At 35.2% G+C, this 25,746-nt stretch overlaps 3 protein-coding genes across 4 annotated transcripts in view; 2 read left to right on the top strand and 1 right to left on the bottom strand.

The window, feature by feature from the left end:
* Positions 1–6,503: 6,503 nt before the first annotated feature.
* Positions 6,504–9,311, bottom strand: LOC101899233 (peflin). The gene is made up of 4 exons (XM_005183697.4): positions 9,157–9,311; positions 8,828–9,065; positions 7,000–7,143; positions 6,504–6,938 (listed from the first exon to the last, which is right to left on the bottom strand). Exons 1-4 carry the CDS (start codon positions 9,163–9,165, stop codon positions 6,712–6,714), a joined length of 618 nt encoding a protein of 205 aa, XP_005183754.1. The 5' UTR covers positions 9,166–9,311; the 3' UTR covers positions 6,504–6,711.
* A 7,031-nt stretch (positions 9,312–16,342) lies between these two features.
* Positions 16,343–17,689, top strand: LOC101899062 (translin). Its single transcript, XM_005183696.4, has 5 exons — positions 16,343–16,512; positions 16,645–16,732; positions 16,798–16,894; positions 16,968–17,083; positions 17,151–17,689. Exons 1-5 carry the CDS (start codon positions 16,438–16,440, stop codon positions 17,525–17,527), a joined length of 753 nt encoding a protein of 250 aa, XP_005183753.1. The 5' UTR covers positions 16,343–16,437; the 3' UTR covers positions 17,528–17,689.
* A 2,058-nt stretch (positions 17,690–19,747) lies between these two features.
* LOC101898663 (carnitine O-palmitoyltransferase 1, liver isoform) overlaps positions 19,748–25,746 on the top strand; it is a 53,206-nt gene continuing 47,207 nt past the window's right edge. For both annotated transcript variants that reach the window (XM_059130903.1, XM_005183694.4), the window contains exon 1: positions 19,748–19,887. The gene's annotated coding sequence lies outside the window, so the exon portion shown is untranslated. The remainder of the gene's footprint in view (positions 19,888–25,746) is intronic.

Below are 25,746 nucleotides of genomic sequence, written 5' to 3'. Positions count from 1 at the left end.
GTAGTTCCTATAACGAACTTCAAATACCAATTTTGAAACAATTCCGGTAAAAAATGTAGCTAAAATAATCAAAATACCGAATATAGGGGTGTACCGTTATATGGGGGCTATACGAAGACGTGGACCTGCACAGATAATTTTCTGTCTTAGGATGTAGTATTCATTTTGAACTTCAACTACCAAATTTGAAACATTTCCCGTGAATAATGTCGTTAAAATCATCAAAATACCGAATATCGGGAGGTACCGTTATATGGGGGCTATACGAAGACATGGACTTACACAGACAATTTTCTACCTTAGACTATAGTATTCATTACGAACTTCAAATACCAATTTTGAAACAATTCCGGTGAATAATGTCGCTAAAATCATCAAAATACCGAATATCGGGAGGTATATGAAAACGTGGACCTACATGGCCCATTTACGAACTTAACCTGCCTACTGGAAAAATAAACATGTGTGCAAAATTTTAGCCATCTATCTCAATTCATTCGAAAGATAGCGTGATTACAACAGACAGACGGACAGACAGACAGACAGACGGACATCGCTAAATCGACTTAGAATTTTATGCTGATCAAGAATATATATACTTTGTTGGGTCTGACATGAGTATTTCGAGGAGTTACAAACGGAATGACAAAGTTAATATACCCTCCATAGTATGGTGGAGGATATAAAAAAGAAATATTGGAATGTGTGAAATTTGAAGACAATCGGACTTTTACAACACATTTTATAAGAGTTATAAATATTCAAAATTTTGACCCTTTGTGGGGAAGGTACTTGATGGAGTGGACCGATGTGTTCCATTTTTGCACATGACCTAGAACTAATGTAATTATTAGGATTTGCAAAGTTGGAGCAAAATCGAATTATCGTTTCTCTTTCTGTGCCGAAAATATATATTTTTTAAAATTTCGACCTGTTGTGGGGGAGGTACCAGGAGGAGTAGACCGATATTGCCCATCTCCGAGCTCCATCTAAGTTTAATAATAATATTACGATGTACCAAGTTTGGATCAGATCGGATATTCTATTCCAGAGTTATCGGATTTGGCCCAAAGAGGCCTAGAGTCTAAAACCTTTATTTCGATGATGCACATTTTGGCCGTATCAAATGATATATACTCTCTGTAGCCATATGGCTGAGGATATAAAAATATTATGTTCCGTCGTGCCGAACTTTTAATACCCTCCACACTTCGAATATCGGTGGGTATCGTTATATGTGCGCTATACGAAAACCTCTTCATACAATGTTTTGCCACCGGAGCTTAAACCCACAATGACCAACAAATACCAATTTGTAGACTTATCCGTGGAAAAATGTGGCAAAAATCATAAAAATACCGAATATGGGAGGTACTGTTATATGGGAGCTAAACAAAAACGTGGACCTATACATACAATGTTTCGCCACCGGAGCTAGAACCCATTATGACCAACAAATACCAATTGTTAGACTAATCCGTGAAAAATGTGGCGAAAATCATCGAAATACCGAATATCGGAAGGTAACGTTATATGGCGACTATATAAAATCATGGACCGATATATCTCATTTTCAATACCAACCATCCTAAACACAATACAGATTGTTTTGCCAAAATGTTAAGCTCTATGTTAAATAATGTGGGCTGTATCGTGATTTCAACAGACGGACTGACAGACGGACATCGTTAAATCGACTTAGAATTTTATGCTGATTATGTATATATATTTTATGGGGTCTACGACGAATAATAAGGGATGTTACAAACGGAATGGCAAAGTTTATATATCCTCCTTCTTAGGGTGGAGGGTATAATGAAATATTTGAAACATTTTAAAACACCGAAATTCGAATACTAGCAAACTGAAAACAAATTGTCTTCTAGCAAATAGGAATTAAGCCTATCTACAATACTAAATGACATATACAGGGCTGTCACAGAAACCATGTCGGTTTAGCTTATTGTCGTTTTTGTTAACCGATGTTGGTTTCATTTGGTGTCATGAAACCAAGTTGGTTCTGTCAATTTCGAATGTAAATAAAGCCAATGTTCGAAACAGCTCTTGTTGCTTACATGTGTTGTTTGTTTATTTGTCATTGAAATATCAGTAAAAGTAAAGTAAATAAAAAAGGAATAAGTCGCTATAAATAAAGTAAGATGGCATCAGCAGTGGTAGTTTTTGTGTTGTTGGACGAAGAACGCTCAGAAAAGGTGACGAGAAAAGCTCTTAGAGGTTTCAGCAACCCACTGGGGTTGCCGGAGATAGCGTAAGTAATTTTTTTTATTGTGAACTTACTCATAAAGCTGCTTTGCAGATTTATGGTCCTTTAAAAATTATTTAAAAATCCACGTTAATGGTCCTTTAAATATCCTTTAAAAAATCTTTAAAAATCCACGTTTATGGTCCTTTTAATATCCTTTAAAAATTCTTTAAAAATCCACGTTTATAGTCCTCTAAAAAATCCACGTTTATGGTCCTTTAAATATCCTTTAAAAAATCTTTAAAAATCCACGTTTATAGTCCTTTAAATATCCTTTAAAAAATATTTAAAAATCCACGTTTATAGTCCTTTAAATATCCTTTAAAAAATCTTTAAAAATCCACGTTTATGGTCCTTTTAATATCCTTTAAAAATTCTTTAAAAATCCACGTTTATAGTCCTTTAAAAAATCCACGTTTATGGTCCTTTAAATATCCTTTAAAAAATCTTTAAAAATCCATGTTTATGGTCCTTTTAATATCCTTTAAAAATTCTTTAAGAAATCCACGTTTATAGTCCTTTAAAAATTCTTTAAAAAATCCACGTTTATAGTCCTTTAAAAATTCTTTAAAAAAATCCACGTTTATAGTTCTTTAAAAATTATTTAAAAATCTACATATTTAGTCCTTTGAATATCATTTAAAAATTGTTTAAAAAATCCACATTTTTAGTCCTTTAAATATTGCTTCCATTTGCTTCCATCCAAAAATTCAAATTGGCTATTTAAAATCCTTTTTTTATTGCAATCGGTTTCAACAAGACATCTCTTCTGAACTGGGAACAATCTAAAATGTTGTCCTTGTCCATTGCACAACTAAAAACCTCCAATTCATACTTAATATAATCATGACGCAATTTTTCCTTTTTATATAATGTTAGGAGCTAATTTTTGTCCTTATTTGAAAAGACTGATTTTTGTTTATATTTATTTTTAATTATTTTACTTGATTTAAAACCCAAATATCATTGATTCGAAAATTGAATTAATGTAAACCCTACATTTACATTTTGTATACAAATATATCATACTAACATACCCTGTAATAGCAACCAAATTTGACTTATTTTGTTCTTAATTACCCTGTTCTAGAACCTGCAATTAGTGCTTAATATACAACATGTTATCACATTTTGTAAAAAAAATTGCATAATCGTACCCAAATTATAGTTAACTTTATCCTACATTGTTATAAAATATCAAGCCACTAATCGAAATTCATTTAAAATGCATTTAAGAAAAAAGAAACAAAACTCTACATAAAATGTTACTAAAGGTAATTAAAGAAGAAGTCCAATGCTTAGAGAGGAAAATTTTTCCTTACAAAGCCTAGCACAAATCATGCATTGGACAAATTACACAATACTAGAATACAAATTCGTTAAAAAAAAGAATCGTAAAATATAACAGTTAACTATAAGAAAATACACCTAACCTCCAATAAGAAGATGTATACTCAAAATATATGTTACATATTTAAATAATAATAAAAAAAGAAAACCAAAAAAAAAAACTTTTAAAGTTATAAGCCAAACAAATAGCAAACTAATATAATTAAATGCCATATTTGAAACCAAAAAAAAAAATGTGTAACAAAAAACACAATCCTTTTTTGTCTAAATGTTATAAATCGGGATTAAAATCTCCCCTAAACTTGATATAGTACATACATTAATCTAAGTTAACATTAAAAAAAAATAAACTAATATTTCTATATTAAATTATTTATGATTTTTGTGATCACCAATATCCATATATCTAATGGATGCGACACTGAAGTTTTATTGCCTGAAGATATTTAAAGATTTGGGTAAGTAAATGGTAATACATTTTAAAAACCAGTAAAGAAAGTCTTAAAGTCGTTGTTACGGAGCGTATATTACGGTTGTGGGTAACAAATATAACAAATCGGATGAATACTATATATGGAAGCTATAGCTATATCTCAACCGATCTTCACCAAATTTGACATACTAGCTTCTAGACTCAATTCGGTTGTAAGTGCCAAATTTCATCCAATTTGGACAAATATTAGACGTTTGGTGCACAATAAAAGGTAAATCGGACGAAGTTATATATGGGAGCTATATCCAAATCTGAACCGATCTCGATAAAATTTAGCAAATGTATTTCTGAGCTGAATTTGATATATTTCCCCAAATATTGTTGTTGCAGAGTGCATATTACGGCGGCGGTGGACAAAAATAACAAATCGGATGAACAATATATATGGGAGCTATAGCTATATCTGAACCGATTTCGATCAAATTTGGCATACTTATTTTCAGGCCTAATTTGGTTGTATGTGCGAAATTCCATTCTATTCGGACTGATATTACACGTTTGGTGCACAATAAAAGGCAAATCGGACGAACATATATATGGGAGCTATATCTAAATTTTTACCGATTATCTCCAATTTCAATAGGGTTCGTCCTTGGACCAAACAAATGATTTGTGTAAAATTTCATCTGGATCGGGTAATAAATACGAACTGTACTTTGTTTACAAAAATACATGGACAGACGGACGGACGGACGGACATGCATAAATCGACTCAGAATGTGATTCTATGCAGATCATCAAAAGGAACTATGGGTCTATCTTGTTTCCTTTTGCCTGTTACAAACAAATGCACAAATACATAATACCTGACCACCTTGTGGTGTAGGATATAAAAACTGCAACCCACTTCAGACTGCTGTCATTTCTAAGCCACTTGTCCGACAGCTGTCAAAATTATTCCAGTGACAGCTCATTATATTGTTTACAAGCCTACAAAAGTTTGCTGAGACTTTTCCAGAAAAAAATTTATTCGTGATTCGGAATTCAAGCGTGATAGGGTGATTTCTTTATATTTGGCTAGAAAATCACAAGTGGCTATCGTTAGAGCACTTCAGCATTTAAATGTGAATAAATCTTTTATGTCTCGTATCATCGCTCGTTACCGTGATACTGGTTAGCGTAGCCCGACGTCAAGGAAGTGGACGAAAGAAACCAGCAACATCAGCAGAAATGCTTGGAAAAGTAATAAACGAGACTTGTTCGAAACCCGCCTCGCAGTGGCCGAAAAATGGCTCGTGAGCTGAACATATCGCAATATTCCATTCGGCAAATATTGAAAAATGAGCTCGAAAGTCATTGAAATTCCAAAAAGGGCAAGTTCGTACCCCGTAAAAGAAAGAAAATAGACTCAAAAGAGCTAAAGAGTTTCTTCGCTTGGCCGAAAGTGGTGAACTGCCGAATTTGGTTTTCGCCGTCTCCGATGAGAAAACATTCGTTGTCCAGCAGTTTGTAAACAAACAAAATGATCACGTTTTTGCTTGCCAAAGAGGTCAGCTGAAAATGTGCACCTTCGCATAGCCATCAGAACTCAAGCGCCGCCCATGGTGATGATGTGGGCCTCCATAACAGCCGATGGTCGCTCTCCGCTCGTATTTATCGACCGTGGCATCAGAATGAATGTCGAATATTATCGCAAAAATATTCTGGAGGGTGTATTAAAGCCTTGGGCACGCAAACATTTTGGCCGCAGGCCTTGGACATTCCAACAGGACTCAGCACCATCGATTGCACTCAACACACGCCACCCGAGAATGGTTACAGATTGAGGTTCCTCGCTTCATTTCCAGCGCACAATGGCTACCAAAATCTCCAGATAGCATCTCCGTAGGACTATTGTGTCTGGAGTATTTTGGAAAGCAAGGTTGGCACTAAAAATGACCAAAGTGTCGATCACCTCAAGCAAGCGCTTAGCCGGGAATGGGCCAAAATACCGCAAAGCAACATTCGGGCAGCGTGGGACGGTTTCATTGGCAGTTTGAAGGCCATAATTCGTGGCAAAGGTGATCAATTCGAACAAATCTAAACTTATTCTAAAATTTGATGCTATTTCCGACATTTTTTGTTTTCATTCAATAAAATTTAAAAAAAAAATATTGAAATTATGTCTTTTGACTTTGTTGTAGTTTTTTTTATCGCACCCTGTATATTAATTATACTTTTTTATTTATTTATTTTTTTATTTTTTTTTATTTATTTATTTATTTATTTATTTATTTTTTTTTTTTTTGATTTTAAACTATTGAGATTTTGTCATTATTGTTTTTTTTTTTTTTTTTGTTTTATTTTAAACTACCTTTATTTACTATTACTTAATATTTTGTACAAGTGAAATAAGTCTTATAATATCCAAAAAAGATGCTGATTTTCTTTTACAAAAATACATTTAAAAAAAATTGATTTCTTATCTCAATAAAATACATTTATAAAATATTGTTCATTTTTTTAGAGATTTCTGTTTGGGGTGCACAATTATTATCATATTTTAATTTTGCTATTTTATTTTGTTTAAGTAGTAAAGCTGCTGTTGAATGCTGAAAGCTAACATCAATGGTCATGCAGTAAGAAGTGCGTGTGTGTGTGTGTGTGTGTTCGTGTGTTGAATCCCTTAAATTGAACAGCCAATTGCAATGGTTAGGAAATCTTCAAATCCAATGGTAATTGTTCCATTCTGTTGGGTATCACGCTGACGGAATGCTTCGGTGAATCGTTGTATTTGAACACAAAGTACAATGAATTGATCGACGGAAACCTCTTTGTGGTTTTGTGGATCGTTTTTCTTGATTAAAAACTGAATGAACTCTTGGGAGAAACGGAAACCCATTTGTGTGAGGGCTGAAGGGACAAATATTCGCAATTAATATTTATTTAAAAAAATAAAAATTATTGAGCCTACCTTGATACAATTCAGCCTCATCAATGTGACCCGACGAATCACGATCATAGGTTTTGAACACCGTCAGCCATTGATTGATGTAATTGAAGAGCTTTTCGAATTCATTTATGTCAATGGTTCCGCTGGCGTCATTATCAAACATGCCTGGAATTTGAAGAGAAACAGGATTGATTCAAAAAGGAAAGACAAAGCAAATTTGGAAGTTTTACAGAACTTTTTTTAGAAGATCAACTGGCTATTAATTGGAAGAATTACTGGAAATATGTAGGTCTATATACAGAAAATATACGATACTTCTGCCATGTGGGAGAGGTACCAGAAGAAACGGTCCGATCCCTACCATCATTATAACAGATCTTGTGTTGACCGAAATATTGAGATGTACCAAGTCTGAATGAAATCGGATGTTAATTTTGCGTTTTATGAGCTTCATGGATATTCAAAATTTTGACACTTTGTGGGGGAGGTCCCAGAAGGAATGGTCCATCTTCACACCAGACCTTGGGTTAATAAAATTATTGCGATGTGTGAAGTATGAAGAGAACCGGATGCTTATTTTGTATTCAATAACCGTTTTGGTTATTTAAATTTTTGACACTTTGTGGGGGAGGTACCAGAAGGAATGGTCCGATCTTCGTCATCTTTATAACAGATCTTGTGTTGATGGAAATATCGAGATGTGCCAAGTCGGAATGAAATCAGATGTTAATTTTTCGTTTTATGAGCTCCATGAATATTCAAAATTTTGACCTTTTGTGGGAGAGGTACCAGAAGGAGTGATCCGATATACTCCATCTTCACAGCAGATCTTGAGTTAGTAGAAATAATGCGGTGTATGAAATATGAAGAGAACCGGATGCCTATTGTGGATTTTATAATCGTTTTGGTTATTTAAACTTTGACCCTTTGTGGGGGAGGTACCAGAAGGAATGGTCCGATCTTCATCTTTTTAAGAGATCTTGTGTTGATGGAAATATTAAGAAGTACCAAATCTGAATGGAATCGGATGTTAATTTTGCGTTTTATGAGCTTCAGGGATATTCAAAATGTTGACCCTTTGTGGGGGAGGTACCAGAAGGAGTGGACCGATATATTTCATCTTTACACCAGACTTTGGGTTAATAAAAATATGGTGATGTGTGTAATTTGAAGACAATCGGAAAATTACATCAAATTCTATAAGAGTTATAATTATTCAATATTTTGACCCTTTGTGGGGGAGGTACCTGATGGAGTGAACCAATATTGTCCATTTTCGCAACTGACCTAGGATTGATGCACATAATAGAATTTGCAAAAGTTGGAGCAAAATCGGATTGTTCTTTCTCTTTCTGTGCAGTAAAACATTTTTTGAAAATATCAAAATTTTGTGAGGGAGGTACCAGAAGGAGTGGGCCGATATTGGTCATTTCCGAACACGATCTAAGTTTGACAATAATATTACGATGAACCCTTCAAATGTCCTGAAACGGATTTGGTCCAAAGAGACCTAGGGTCTAAAACCGTTATTTTGATGAGGCACGTTTTGGCCGTATCAAATGATATATACCTTCTAGCCATATGGCTGAGGGTATAAGAATTCAAATATTCAAATTGTAACCTCCCATGGGTTGTTGTCTTGACTACATTATTTTCCTCAGATTCGCGACACCATATGTTCTAACTCATTCTACTAAACAACAATGCGTCATTAATGAATGAATTTTTTAATGACGTCACAATTTCAACGTAAACACTTGCCACTTGTCACCAGTGTTTATTCATCTAAAATATAGACTCAAAATTGAAATAAATCACAAATTCCAAATGTTTTCACGGAAATACTCACTTATCATCAATTTACATGCCGTCTCCGAGAAACTTTGACCCTTTCCATTTGCCAAAGCTGCCTGCAATTCGGTGCAGTTGATTTTTCCAGAACGGTCACGATCAACCATATTAAACCATTGCTGGACTTCGGGAGCAATTTCTGAATTCTGTGGTGGATACGCACCCGGCGGTGCTGTATAACCTTGAGCGTAGCCCCCGGCACCGCCCTGTGGGTCTCCGTACATATTATAGCCACCCTAAGGGAAAACAATTACAAATCCATCAATCAATCAACGCAATTCAAGCAAAACAATTTTTGATTCGATGAATATGGGGAGCACTACTTACGTATGACATTTTACAGACTTTCTTCCAAAAGTAAATTGATATTTGCAATTGTTGTTATTCTTATTAATAACTTGCTTAAATAAAGTGCAAAAAACAAGTGGACTTAGGGGCTTAATTGTTTAATAATAAAACTCACAAGACCTATGAAGGTAGCAACGTTGTTAACTATTGATACATTGAATAGTTAATATGACAGGGTGACGTATAGATTTCATATTTAGCTGCTTGTCACCCAGTAAAGCAGACTACACGCTCATCATTTTAACAAAATATGTACTGTACCCAAGAAAACAGTTAAGGTGTAGGTAAATTTAAGACACAACAAGTAAAAATGGCTGTGAATCACTTGCTCTCTAGAAATTTTTGAGGAACATATTTGGAAACACTAGATTTTTTGACTATTTTTAGCATTTTCTTTTGGTTATATATGAATAGGTAAATATATGTCACTTGGGCGGCATTTATATCCTCCTAAAAGCTAAAGCAGATCAAAGCTTAATATATCAACTTTTTGTTGGCGCATCTTGCAGGACTATAATCCTCAAATGTTTTCTTGAAATTTTTATACCCTCAGCCATATGGCTAGAGAAGGTTCATATGATTTTAGACCCTAGATCGATCTAGTGATGTCCGCCTGTCTGGATGGTGCGCACAATAACCCTCGAAGGGAGTATCCGATTTGGTTCGAACTTGATACATCGTAATATTATTATCAAACTTAGATCGACTTCGGAGATGGGATATATCGATCCACTCCTTCTGGTACCTCTCCCACAAAGGGTCAACGTTTTGAATATTCATGAAGCTCATAAAACACGAAATTAAAATTCGATTCCATTCAGACTTGGCACATCTTAATATTTTCATTAACACAAGATAATTTCTAAAGATGGTAGAGAGCGGACTATTCTTTCTGGTACCTCCCACACAATGGGTAAAATTCTTGAATAACCAAAACAATCATAAAATCCGAAATGAGCATCCGGTTCTCTTCATATTTGGCATATTCCATTATTTCTACTAACACAAGATCTGCTATGAAGATCACTTCGGCACTTACCGATATTTATATCCGTCTTAAATGAAGTTGAACCTCACGCATATTCCCACATTTTCCAAAAACTCGCACATATTTCATATAAAGTATAGAAAGTTTAAAAAGGAAACACAATAGTGGGCTATAAAGGATAAAAATAAGAACGGGCCACATTCACTTAAATTTACATTTTTTATCTTGTTTTGAATTAACAGACCAATGACGAAAAAATTCTTCATTTTCAAACAATCCATCATTTGTGAAAACTAAAGAATCTGGCATTACGAATGCTAAACTGCGCCCATTACTTTTCGTGTCAATTGCAGGAACAATCGAAACACCAGGAATTGTGTAAAAAGTAACAAAATTATCGAAATCATGTGCGAAAAGTAGCACCAAAAAGCTTTCTTTTAATATAATATTTTTCACAATTCCCAATTGTTTAGTGTTTTTTCTTTTTAATTCTTTTCTTTTTTTTTTTTTTTTTTGGATTTTGGTTGATTGTTGGATAGGTACCCGTAGTACCTATGTACCAAGGCTGGTTATTTTGGTTATGTGAGTATTACAAAATGAGTAATCATGTTGGTTCACTTTGTGAATATATTGATTGATGATTTGAGAAGAGTGATGACGTATTGGTTTGTTTACAATTCTAAATGTGCTGAGTGGATAAAGTTGCAAAGTTCGTTGATAATATTTTTGGTGAGGTTTTTCAGAAGATCAGGTAAGTTGTTGTAATTGTTGAAAAAATTGAATTCACTTCTCAGGTGGTCATATTTCTTGCATATAAATATTGAATGATTTTCCGTTTCAGGAACACTGCAAACTGGACAGAGATTTGTGTCTGCTGCTTTTATTTGGTGAAGGTATACTTTTGAGTATGTGTGACCAGCAAGTAAGCGATTAATTAGTTTTATTTCTCCAGGTTCTAAGTGCCAATCAGAATGCCAGTACCTTTTGGGAGGCGATGGAAAAAATTGCGCAAAGTAAGTGCCTTTTGAAATTGATAGTAATCTGTATTTGTTAACCCATTCATTCCATAGGGCATCGTAAATTGTCGAACAGGCGTCTTTGATAGCTAGACTGGATGGAATAACACATCCAACATCAGCGGCTTGCTTAGCAAAGTAATCAGCACGCTCATTTGAGGAGATTCCAACGTGTGATGGGACCCACACCAGGGTAAGATGATTTAAGTTTGAGGAGTTAACTTTTTTGTTGATTATGTTGACTAAGTAATTGTGTGATGTGTTGTTCTTTAGTAGCAAACAGGCATTTTTACTGTCGGTGAAGATTACTGCTTTTTGTATGCCGTCTTCAATCATGAGGTCAACGGCTTTGTTAATGGCGTTAAGCTCACCCATCAGGGAGGAACATTTAGAGTTTATTTTGAAAAGAAAGTTTTCATTCGATGAAATGTTGCAAACTCCGCAGCCAGTTTTGTTGCCAATGACCGAGGCATCGGTTGCCCAAACTGATGTTCCATTTGATTTGAATTGGCTGAGATGTTGAAGATATATGCTATTGAAGAACTCTTTAGCTTGTGATTGTTTTGGGGCATTAAACATGTTCATAACAAATGAAACTTTCTCCCCTGGGGATTCGGACGGACATATCATAGTATTGTCAAACACGTTTTTGAATTTGTTGTATATCATACCAAGACTAGATTTATTCGATGGGTTTGACGTGAATTTTTGATATGTTTCCTGTTGAAATATTTTGAATTTTAGAAGCTCTTTGGCGGCAAGGTATTGCGAGCGAAATTCTGGAGGCAGAACAATTGCCAAGGCGTATATTACATGAATAGGTGTTGAAGGCGTTAATCCTAGGCTTTTCCTTAAAATTTGGTTTTGACATGTTTTCAGTTTTTTATTGACATGATTAGGCATGTGTGCCATAGATGAAATAGAGTATTCCAATTTAGAGAAGAGGAGTGATTTTGCCAGATTTATTGATATTTTGGGATGAATTCCACCTTTGAGAGAATTTATCATTTTTAGAGCATTTAAAGTTGTGTTGCAAGACTTGATTACTTCATCGTAATGATTTTTAATAGTCAGACTATTTTTGATGTGTCTTCCTAAAAATTTTATCTTTTCCACTGCGTTTATTAAAGTCCCTTGAAGTGTAATTTTTGGTATTTTTCTAGCACCCTTAGCAATATACATTACCGCTGTTTTATCGATGTTGACTGAAAGATTTAACTTGTTAAGAATACCACAAAATTCATCCATTTTTATCTGAAGGTTATCATTGGCGATATTAAAATCTTTATGTGTTGACAGAATTATAAAGTCATCTGCAAACTGAAATGTTTTCGTATGTTGATTGTTTATGCCATGTAAACCGAGTGTGTATATATTAAAGAGTGTGGGACTTAGACAGCTGCCTTGAGGGAGACCATTGTAAATTTCCAGACTTTCTTTGCCCATGACTAGAGTCCTTTGTTTTAGAAAATTTATGATCCACATAGAAATTTCTTTAGGACAGGAGAGCTCATTTAAAATTCGGAAAAGTAATTCTATTTTGACACACTCATACGCCTTGTTGATGTCTAATGATACAATGATGACTTTATCACCTTGCTCTTTTTGACAGTTAATTGTATGTAACAAATCGTTTATGCACATAGAGGCAGATAGGTTTTTTCTATATGCATATGTGTTTTGTGGATAAATTCTGTTTTGGTCTAGAAAATCCTGAAGTCTTTCCTTCACCATCAGGTTAATAATTTTGGCGAAAACCGATATCAATGCAATTGGCCTGTAGTTTGTAAAGATTTCCAAGTCTTTACCTCTTTTTGGGATAGGAACAATTTTGATTTTCCTCCATTCCATCATAAAATTGCACTTTTTCCACGCATTGTTCATGGCTTTTAGCAAATTTTTTTTGGCCATTTCTGACAAATGGTTGATCATTTCATATGTTACCCCGTCTGTGCCTGCTGCAGATGGTTTCTTCTTTTTGTTTAGAACATTGTTAAATTCATCATAGGAAAAAGAGTCCGGTGTATTGGAACTGGTAAGCGGGAGCAGTATAGGGGAATTATTTGGGACTTGGTCCCTTAGATGTATTAAGAATTGTTTATCATTATCGGAGGACCATTTGGTTTGATAGATTGTTGTTGAAGAGTTTTTGCATCCTCTAACAAATTTAAAGAGTGATTTTGAATTTGGTTCCCTGTTGAGATCATGAATTCTCGTTTTGAATGCTTTGTTTTTGGCAAATTTAACAGCATTTTGGAAGGCTTTTTTAGCGTTAATGAGATTTGAGGCGTTGATGTTGTTGTTGAACATGTCATACGTCTTTTGTGCTGCAACTTGAAGTCTGTGTGTTTTTTCCACAATGGGATCCCACCACACTTTGGGTGATTTATTGGGATTTATGATGTACGTAGATTTCTTAATTTCATCATTGAAAGTTGCGTGTATTTCATCAAATGAGTCGGTAAAAGTGGTGTTATTGAGCGATTTTAACAGTTTCTTTTTAGCTAGAAACTTTTGATTTTTGACCTTACTGTTGCCAATACTTATGACTATGGGGTAATGGTGGCTACCCCCAATAGTGTACGGTTGTACTTTCCAAGTGGTATCTAAAGCCGTGTTTGTAAAGGACAGGTCCAGCACAGAACCAGTGTTATCATTGAGACGTTTTTTAAAAGTAAAATGTCCATTATTGAGATGATAGAAGTTAGATGGATCAAAGAAACTTTTTACGATGTTACCTCGATATGAGTCAAAAGAATCGCCATAAAATGTGTGTCTTGCATTAAAATCGCCGCAAATTAGTACATCGGATCGTGATTCAAGAAATGATAGCAGTTTTTCAAGTTCATGTTTTATTTCGCTGGCTTTAATGGAATGAGGGAAATATACAGACGCTATTGTCAAATTGTTTGAGATATTTGTTGTTTGGCAGATAATTATATCCAATGGTGTTTGAAATTTTATTTTTTTGAACTTGATGTTCTTTTTAAAAAGGATGGCAACTCCACCGTAGTTGTCTGTTCTCTTTTTTGACACTATATTATAATTATATATATTTGTGTTGTTTTGAGATTCATCTATGTTGAAAATTTCACTTAAGACACAGATATCTATATTGAATTTATTTAAGTAAAATTCAAGGTAATGCTTGTTCTTATTAAGGCTCTGTATATTATATTGTAAGATATTCATGAATGCTTTTTATAGTTTTAGTTTTGTAAGGAAGAGCTTGATATTGGGATTTCACTGTTTTCATGATCATTGTTTATCTTTTTTATATTTTTTTCAGTACGAGATAAGACTGTTTTTCTGAAGGTTTCTAGGATGTCTAAACCTTCCGCGCAGTTTAAGGAGGTGAGTAGTTGAGACATTTGGTTTGTAAATGCTGACATAGCTTTTTCCAGCTCAGACACTTTAGAGAAGGATGGCTGTTCATACACTGGAACTGAAGGCGTAATAGTAATGGGACTAGCAACCGGATGATTAGATTTGATCCGAGGAGCAGCTACTTTACTGTATTTAATTTTTGTGATCCTTTTGTTTATTTCATCATTAAAATTTATTTTTGATTGATTAGCAGCTTTTTTTAATGGAGGAAAATCTGAATTATACTTCTTATCTGCCAAAATTGCGTAAAAGTTTTGGGTTTCGGGATACTTTTGTATAACTTCTTTCCTACTCAAATTAGAAAGAGTCATAATTGATTTAATACTCCTTTCGGTTTTCCATCTTGGACATATTTTGTCATCCATAGCGTTGTGATCAACACTATTGCATAAAATGCATTTGGTTGAGTCACATACTTCTTTGCATTTAATCGTAGAAAGGCATTCCTTACATTTTTGCTCCTTGCATTGATTTGGGCAAATAATTAACTTGCCACAGTCAAGGCAACGTTTGGTAGACTTGCAACGCACAGCAATGTGACCAAGACGACCACAATTTTTGCACAGACGTACGGGGGGAACATATAGATCGGGTATGACTCTAGTACCACACATAAAAATGTACTGAGGAACACCATCGCATATGATTCCTACTTTTATGGTTTCAGTTTCTTCGATTGAATCATTTTCGTTTTTTCTGGTAAAACGGTAGACCGATATCACATCTATATCATTATTCTCTTCAATAGAATTTTTAATGGTTATACCATCAATTGACTTAGGAACATTTTTGATTACGTAAAATTTTTGGATAAATCTCTCAGGAATTTCGGCTTTCAGGCCAACTTCTTGCAGTCTTTTGTTTTGTGCAAATGAATTTGCCAAATTGCAGTTGTTGAAGGTAAGACGGAAAGTATTGTAGCCAACGTTTTTGCAAACATATGTAGTTGGCATATTAATTTTTTGCAAAAGGACATATAAATGTAGTTCACAGTTTTTCCTCCTGGAACTTATAGGAGTCTCTGACGTGACCATAACGTAAAAAGGCCCTGGGTGGTGTTGTGGGTAAAAAGTGTTTGCCTTCATGGCATTATAGTTTGATTCAAACTTTTGGGAAGATTCCGACTCATTGGATGAAGCCTGAGACATATTTGTACTAATAGGTTCACCATCATTGTTTATAAATTTTTTGTTTAAATTTGCAATTATATTTGCACGGCGTTTGTTGGGGTCCCAAAGTGGTTTTGGTTGGGGTGGCGGATCCCCATCCGCATCCATTTTTAAAGCACTATATTTAAATGGCTTTTAAATTAGTTTTCAATGAGAAAAAAAAATGATTTTAAAATGTCGTATATTCAGCAAAACAAAAGTGTGTTTGTGTTCGTTTTGTTGATATGTTTTTGTGTATATGTTGTTTTTGCAACGCAAAGCGAAACGAAAGTAAAAGCGCAGTCTAGCATCAACAGTTGTTGAGTAGCGACTGTAATTCTTTTCATTCCTCCTTTTTGAAATACATCAACACTCGCCCCTTGGTTCATTCAGTGAACACATACATTTTGAATTAAACACTGAACGTACTCCGAGAAATGAACGATACTCGTTTACTGTTGTTTTCATCTGCAAAAACAAACAGCTGTTGCTGCGTGTTGCATCTTCCCTTTCTACACACTCGGTGTGTTGCTTCGTTCTTTATTCGCAACTGACGGTGTTTTGAATGTATAAGTGTATACATGTATAATATTTGTTAATGTGTTGGTGTACACTGTACACAGAACCCAAACGTGAACTAGTTCTTTGAACGTTTGCTGGAATTGGCCGGTTGTTTTGTTAAATAAATATTAAAAAATATTTTATACTTATACCATAAACAATGAGTAACTTTGTAAATCTAAGCTTGTTTGAAAACTATCAAAAATATATTGATAATGAACAGGAAATGCGAGAGGTAATAATATAATACAACTTAGGGTACTATGATACAGCTCTTCCCGGACTGAGACTTCCATGAATGTACCCGGACTTGCAATCCATAGCCAGACACCAAATCCTTAATGTTTGATATCTGCTTTTTTTTAAGAAAATCCGCGTAATTGTTCGGGAAATTGAACAATTGGCAAAGGAAGCCACCATACAACTGCAGGTGATCCATTATGACTTGGAAAAGAGTAAGTAAAGAATGAATTGGGGTATTCAAATGTATTTTCTAATATTTGATATTCTCACTTCTTAGTTGGTTATGCCTGTGCTGGGGCCCGCAAACAAATCTCCGCCTGTGCTGAAAGTTACAAAAAGTTGGCCGAATTGATACCTGTTGGCCAGTACTATAGGTGAGTCACTGCACTTGCTTTTTGAGTGGGATGATATTAAAACAAAAATTTCTTCATTATTTGATTTCAAAAGGTATTCCGATCACTGGACATTTATAACACAACGCCTGGTATTTCTCATTGCCATGGTGGTGTATTTGGAGGCGGGTTTTCTTGTGACACGAGAAACAGTGGCTGAGCTATTGGAATGTGAGTAGAGTTCGATTTGAAAGCATTATTTAATGCAACATTGTATTTCTCTCTTCTTTTCAAACAGTGAAAACCAATCAAGCCGAGGGTTTCCATTTGGACATTGAAGACTACTTGATGGGCATACTGCAGATGGCCTCAGAGCTATCACGTTTTGCCACAAATTCCGTTACCATGGGTGATTATGATCGCCCCTTGAATATATCACGTTTTATGGCGGATCTCAATGCAGGCTTTCGTTTGCTAAACCTCAAAAATGATGGTTTGCGTAAACGTTTCGATGCTCTCAAATATGATGTGAAGAAAATCGAAGAAGTTGTGTACGACATCAGTATCAGGGGACTGCGCAATGGTGCAGTGGAAGAAGCTGCGGCCGTACCACCTACAGCAGAAGCTGTAGCAAATAATGATAGTCCTCCCAATGCTGACAACAAAACTGAATAATAACTGTATTATAAGTGGACAATTTTTGAAATATTATTGATTTTTTTTATTACCATAAGATTTTAACTTTCCTGAATTCCGAAAAGATTTTATTTTCTACTTTTTCATACTTGAATAAAACTAACGGAGTTTGAAAAAGCTCCTTAAATGTTATTTTCTAAAAAAAAAACTGGAATAGAATTTAATTAATAGTTTCAATATTTGTAAGGTTATTCCTTATACCCACAAGATCCTATTAAGAATTCTTCAATAGAATTCATATGATAAAGTGAATATATTGTCCTTTTTAAGTTGCAAAAAAACTTTTTTGAAGTCCTCCGCATGTAAAAGGTCGTTTATAAGGGTGAAGGTTTTCAACAATGCCACAGGCAGAGTTCTTTTTTATGCCCTCAGCCATATGGCTAGAGAGGGTATATATCATTTGATACGGCCAAAGCGGCTCATTGGACAAAATACGTTTCAGGAAAAGGGTCAAAATTTTCAATAATTACAACTCTTATAAAATGTGATGTAAGAGTCCGATTGTTTTCAAATTACACAAGATGGAATATATCGGTCCACTCCTTCTTGCACCTTCACCACAAAGGGTCAAAATTTTGAATATCCATGAATCTCATAAAAAGCTAAATTAACATCCGATTCCATTCAGACTTGGCACATCTCAATAATTCCTACAGCACAAGCTCTGTTATAAAGATGGTAGAGAGCGGACCATTCCTTCTGATACCTCCCCCACAAAGGGGCAAAGTTTTGAATAACCAAAGCATTTATAAAATCCAAAATTAGCATCAGGTTTTCTTTATATTTCACACATCCCATTATTTCTACAAACACAAGTTCTGTTGTGAAGATGGGATATGTCGGTTCACTCCTTTTTGTACCTCCCCCAAAAAAAAGCTCTAAAAACGCGAAATTAATATCAGATTCCATTCAGACTTGGCACATCTCAATAATTCCTACAGCACAAGCTCTGTTATAAAGATGATATACATCGAACCATTCCTTCTGGTACCTCCCCTACATAGGGTCAAATTTTTGAATATGCTAAACGATTATAAAATCGAAAATAAGCACACGATTCTCTTAATTTTTCACTCACCCCATTACTTCCACTAACACAAGATCTGTTGTGAAGATGAAATATATCGGCACACTCCTTCTGGTACCTTCCCAGAAAGGGTCAAACTTGTGAATATCCGTTAAACTGAAAAAAACGCGAAATTAACGTCCCATTCCATTCAGACTTAATATTTCCATCAACACAAGATATGTTATGAAGATGGGATGGAGCGGACCATTTCTTCTGGTACCTCCCCCACATAGGGTTGAAGATTTCTGAAAAGCAAAACGCTCAAAGAAATCGAAAAAAAAACATCCAACTCTCTTCAAATTTTGCACATACAAAAATTTTGCTAACACAAGATCTCTTGTGAAGATGATATATATTTGCGAACCCCTTCTGGTACCTCACCAACAAAGGGTCACAATTTTCAACACTTTTATTTGTCATAACATACGAAACAAATCGGCGATTCTTTACTTTACTTGCTATATCTAAACATTTCTCTTAACCAGAAACCTGGGATGAATATGGAATTTATGATTTCGCACAAAATTGGATATAAATGTTCTCTTTTCTCATAAATCGTCGAATTTTTAAGAATGCTCACTGGCTTTTGTAATATCGTCGACGAAGTGACTAATATTTGTCACAGATGTATTTTATATTCATTCATAACTTCTGTAGATTATACTTCCCAATAATGCAATGCGTTTTCCCTGTATCACTAAAAATAAACTAAATAAACGTTAAATTTGTCATATTCTAAAGAATTTAAAAACAACAATATTACCGTTTTTCGTCGATAACACAGTGTTGGTCATTTTTCACTGCATTGCATTGGTAATGCAGTTCAAGTTTCTCCGTTATTTATTTGTTTACAGCGCTCTCTGTTATTTTCCACCACTTCGCTCTCTCTCTCTCTCTCTCTGAGTTACAAACTCTTGTAAATCTTTGTTGTTGTTCATTTCTTGATTTCATTTGTGTTTTGGCCTTTGCTTCGTGCGGTTGATTGTGTTTGTTTGTTTTCCAACGATCGCTGTGTTGTGTGTTTGTGTGTCAAGTTAAACGTGTGGCGGGTGGCAGCCAAGAGATGCTGCTCCAATGCAAATAGTGTCCGATTAAATATTGAAAAAGAAAACAAATATTAATAATTGAAAATACAAAGAATTTATGGACAATTAAATAAAAATCCAACAATTGGAATTAAGTGCATTTGTGTGAGAAAAATAAAAAGAGGTGTTGTTTTTTATTTCGAAGTGTTTAAAACGCCCAGTGAAAAAAAGCGGAAAACTTTAAGGTAAGTTTGTATACATTCTTTTTTCATAGTTTATATGAACTGCTTCGATTCTCCAATTTCCGAAAAGCCTCATAGTCGCCAACAACGTGGATTTTCCTACTTCTTGGCATGTGACATAAAAAAATATTAGTATTTTTGTGGTGCTACTTAGAAAAGGCCTCTATTTATACACAATTCCATTGCTGGATTCTCTTCCAATTCATCCCTTCCTTTTGTGTTGGTACTTCATCTACCATTGGTTACTATTCATTTCTATTTTGTTCTATTCTTGTTTATTTTTCTTGTTATGGGTTTTTGAGGCATGTGCAATGACCTTTTTGGCTTTGTTGTTGTAATACCCAACACAGTGGGTTGGATTTGTTTAACAAAAAAACAATTTTTTTTGAAAAAAAAATAAAAAACACCAAAAAAAATGAAAACATTTTTATATAAAAGCATCTGAACGTGCTTCACTACAAATCCAAATATAATTTTTGGTGTAAATGTGACTATGATTATCAAAATACCGATCGGTGGGTACGTTAAATGTACGCTATAGGAAAAAGTGGATCGAAATATTCAATGTTCTGCCACCAGAGCTAGAATCCATTATAAACTACAAATACCAGTTTTTGGACAAACCCCTGAAAAAAGTGTGGCAAAAATCATCAAAATACCGAATATCGGGAGATACCGTTATATGGGGGCTATACAAATACCCATTTTTAGACAAATCCGTGGAAAAATGTGACAAAAAATGCATGAAAATACGGAATATCGCGATCTGCCTTTAAATGGACATCGTTCAATCGACTTGGAATTTTATGCTGATTACGACTACATATATACTTTGCGGGGTCTACGACTAACGTTTAGGGATATTCTCAAGGTGGAGGATATAACAACGTAGAGGAATGAAGATGCAGATAGAGTTTTGATTGAAGGTCCAATACCAAGTTTTTGGTTTGGCGACTGTCTGTCTTTGAAGTTTTTTCCCATAAAAGTGCTATTCTTCCCAGACCTGTGTTGTAATGCCTCCAGTTAAGTCTTTTTGACAGTCGCTAATGATCAGTGGGTTTACGTGATCGACTTTGTATGTAGCTATTAGGGATATGTAGGTCGACTTTCAACTATCGATTAATGGACTATTGAAGAAAAGTCAACTTTTTTTTATGCAGAAAAAAACTAGTCTACAATTCGAATTGATCTACTCACTTTGAAGAAGCGTTCGCCACATAGAATATCAAAGTGCCAAATTTTAAAGGTCTTTCTGTCACACGCTGCCCGAATGTTGCTCTGCGGTATTTTGGCCCATTCCCGGCGACGCTTGTTTGAGGTGATCGACATTTTGGTATTTTTTAGTGCCAACCTTGCTTTCCAAAATATTCCAGACACAATAGTCCAACGAATTGGCATCCGAAGATTGTGGTGGCATATGTGCACTGGAATGAAGCGAGGCGCCTCATTTTGTAACCATTCTTGGGTGGCGAGTGCTGAGTGCAATCGATGGTGCTGAGTCCTGTTGGAATGTCCAAGGTCTGCGACCAAAACGTTTGTGTGCCCAAGGCTTTAATACATCCTCCAGAATATTTTCGGGATAATATTCGGCATTTATTCTAATGCCACGCTTGATTAATACGAGCGGAAAACGACCATTGGCTGTTATGGCGGCCCATTGCCGGCACTTGAGTTCTAGTGGCCAACCGAAGGTGGTGCACATTTTCAGCTAACCTCTTTGGCAAGTGAACACGACCATTTTTATACCCTCCACCACCTCCTCCACCAAAGTATGGAGGGTATATTAAGTTCGTCATTCCGTTTGTAAGTCATCGAAATAATCATTTTAGACCCAACAAAGTATATATATTCTTTATCAGCGTAAAATTCTAAGACGATTTAGCCCTGTCCGTCCGTCTGTTGTAATCACGCTACAGTCTAAACGAATTAAGATAGGAAGCTAAAATTTTGCACAGATCTTTCTTTTGTCTGTAGGCAGGTTAAGTTCGAAGATAGGCTATGTCGGTCCACGATATCGTATAGCCCCCATATAACCGTACCCCCGATATTCGGTATTTTGATGATTTTACCCACATTTTTCATCGGAATTGTCTGAAAATCCACACAAGGAGTTCCTTGTGGGTACTTTATACCTCGGTAGAGAATTACCTATATAAGTCCACGATATCGTATAGCCCTCATATAACGGTACCCCCGATATTCGGTATTTTGATGTTTTTAGCCATATTTTTCAACGGAATGGGCACAAGGGGTTCTTTGTGAGCACTTTACCCCCCGACAGAGAATTCTCTATATAGGTTAACGATAACGTATAGCTCCCATATAACGGTACCCCGCGATATTCGGTATTTTGATGATTTTAGCCCCATTTCCCAATCGTATTGTCTGAAAATCCACACACGGAGTTCTTTGTGAGCACTTTACCCCTGAAACGGAATTGTCTATATAGGTCCACAATATCGTATATCCCCATATAACGGTATTTTGATGATTTTAGCCACTTTTTCCAATGGAATTATCTGAAAATCCACACAAGGAGTTCCTCGTGAGTACTTTACACGCAGACATAGATTTGTCTTTATAGGTCCACAATATCGTATATCCCCCCATATATCGGCATAGCAATATAGGAAATATTAGATATTTTAAAAGAATTTTTAATGGATTTAATTTTTTTTGTTGAAAATTTTCTAATTCGTTCCAAATGGTGGAGGGTATTCAAAGTTCGGCCCGGACGAACTTACTTCTTTTTTACTTGTTTTGTTTACAAACTGCTGGACAACGAATATTTTCTCATCGAAGACGGAGAAAACTAAATTCGGTAGTTCACCATTTTCGGCCAAGTGAAGCAACTCTTTAGCTCTTTTGAGTATATTTTCATTTCGTTGCGGTGTAAGTTCTTGCACTTTTTAGAATTTCAATGGCTTTACCCTGAGCTCATTTTTCAATATTTGCCGAATGGAATAATGCGATATGTTTAGGTCATGAGCCATTTTTCGGCCACTGCGACCCGGGTTTCAATCAAATTGCTTCTTTTCTTTCGAACCATTACTGCTGATGTTGCTGTTGTATCATGGTAACGAGCGATGGTACGAGACACCAAAGATTTATTCACATTTAAATACTGGAGTGCCACTTGTGGTTTCCCAGCCAAATATAAAGAAATCACCCCATCACGCTTGAATTCCGAATCACGAATAACTTTTTTCCTGGAAAATTCTCACCAAAATGCTTTTGTACGCTTGTCAACAATATAATGAGCTGTCACTGGAATAATTTTAACAGCTGTCGGACGAGTGGCTTAGAAGTGACAGCAGTCTGAAGTTGGATGCAGTTTTTTTTTTTATTTCACCTTGTATATCTTAAAGGAAAAATTTAAATTTTTTTGCATTTCTGGAAAAAAGCGAAAGATTTTAATTAATTAAAAATACATTTATATCTTACACAAAACATGTTAATTAAAATATAATCCCAAATCAAAATCTTCCCAACATTTCAAATTATGTCGGAAAATACCTTTATTTTCTCTTTTCATTGTCGCGTAACCGTGTTTTTTTTTTTTGTTTGGGAAAAAACACGATCAAGTTCTTACCCCAATTACCCTATTTAGGTATGTATGTCTGTATGTCGTATTTCGCTCACCGCCCCAACACGACTCTGGACTTTGAACCCAATTTAAAACTTGATTACGTGTTCACATTTGATGATGAGAATAACCACCACACACTGACAGCACTGAGCACACACTACTTGAAGAAGAGGAAATGATAAACAAAGTACAAAACAATAATAACAACAACAACAAAACAAAACTACTTGTCAGGGAAACCTGTGCACTGATGATTACGATCGTGTCGTTGCTGTCGCCAATGGGAATAGTTAGTAGCTATCAGTAGTGGGCATGAATTAATAACTGGCACGGTGGGTGCAGACGGTGAAAAAAAATTGGAAAAATTTGTTAATAAGTAAAAGTATACACCATGGTAGAACTACGAAAGTAGAGTCATATAATCATATGTTTACATTTTTTTTTTCAAATTTATAATTTGACAACATCTCATTGTCAAAATCTATACTCATAAATCCATTAAGAGATGGGAAATTTGCAAAAGTAAATGCAGAGCTGGGAATGCTAATTTGAAATGAGATTACTATTATTATAGCCTCAGCTTTATAGCTAGAGAGGGTATATATCATTTGATACGGCCAAAACGTGCCTCATCTAAAAAAAATGGTTTTAGACCCTACGCCTCTTTGGACGAAATCCGTTTCAGGACATTTGGAGACGATCTAGCGATGTCTGTCCCTCCGTCTGTGTGCTGGCTGGTGTGCACGATAATTTTCGTAGGGATTATACGATTTGGTCCAAACTTGGTACATCGTAATATTATTATCAAACTTAGATCGAGTTCGGAGATGGACAATATCGTTGCACTCCTTCAGGTACCTCCCGCACAAAAATTCAAAATTTTCCCAGAAAATAATTTACTGCACAGAAAGAGAAAAAATAATGCGATTTTGTTCCAACTTTGCAAATCCTAATATTTGCATCAGAGCTAGGTCAGGTGCGAAAATAGACAATATCGGTCCACTCCATCAAGTACCTCCCACACAGAGGGTCTAAATTTTGAATAATTGTAATTCGTATAAAATAGGACGTAAGTGTCCGATTATCTTCAAATTACACACATCACAATATTTTCATTAACCCAAGGTCTGGTGTGAAGATGGTAGAGATCGGTTCACTCCTTCTGGTACCTCCCCTACAAAGGGTCAAAATTTTGAATAACGAAAACGATCATAAAATCTGAAATAAGCATACGGGTTTCTTCAAATTACACACATCATAGTATTTTCTTTAACCCAAGGTCTGGGGTGAAGATGGGATATATCGGTTCACTCCTGCTGGTACCTCTCCCACAAAGGGTCAAAATTTTGAATAGTCATGAACCTCAGAAAACGCGAAATTAACATCCGATTCCATTCAAACTTGGTACAACTCAATATTTTCATCAACACAAGATCTGTTATAAAGATGGTGGGGATCGGACCAATCCTTCTAGTACCTCTCCCACAAAGGGTTAAAGTTTTGAATAATCAAAACGATCATAAAAACCGAAATAGGCATCCGGCTCTCTTCATAGTTCGCACATCCCATTGTTTTTACTAATACAAGATATGCTGTGAAGATGGGATAAATTAGTTTACTCCTTCTGGTACCTCCCCCACAAGGGGTCAAAATTGTGAATATCCATGAAGTTCATAAAACACGAAATTAACATTTGATTCCATTCAGACTTGGCACATTTCAATATTTCCATCAACACAAGATCTGTTATGAAGATGGTGGAGATCGGACCATTCCTTCTGGTACCAACCCCACATAGGGTTCAAGATTTTAAAAAACAAAACGCTCAAACAAAGCGAAATAAGCAACCAACTCTCTTTAAATTTCACACATCCAAATATTTTTGGTAACACAAGATCTCTTATGAAGATGATATATATCTGCGAGCCTCTTCTGGTACCTCTCCCACAAAGGATCACAATTTCCAATTCTTTAATCTGTCATAACTTGCGAAATTAGTCAGCGATTCTTTACAACTTGCCATATCTAAATATTTCTCTCAACCTGGGACATGAGTTGAATATGGAAAATATGGATTTCGTTTAAAATTTGATATAAATTTTCGATTTTCTTGTAATTTTTGCCATACCAATATTTATATTTGTAATAGATGAAACCTGAAAATGGAATACTTCGGTCGACTGTATCTGCTTCCAGTGTTCTTGTTTTTCATATTTTTTTCCAATAGTTTGCTCAGTTTTGTACCACACTGTGTATGTATTTTGTCTACTAAA

The sequence above is a fragment of the Musca domestica genome, unplaced genomic scaffold (genome assembly GCF_030504385.1).
Source record: "Musca domestica strain aabys unplaced genomic scaffold, Musca_domestica.polishedcontigs.V.1.1 8, whole genome shotgun sequence".
Lineage (NCBI taxonomy): Eukaryota > Metazoa > Arthropoda > Insecta > Diptera > Muscidae > Musca > Musca domestica.
The sequence above is the reverse complement of the archived record's forward strand: the minus strand, read 5'-3'. Positions and strand labels throughout refer to the sequence as shown.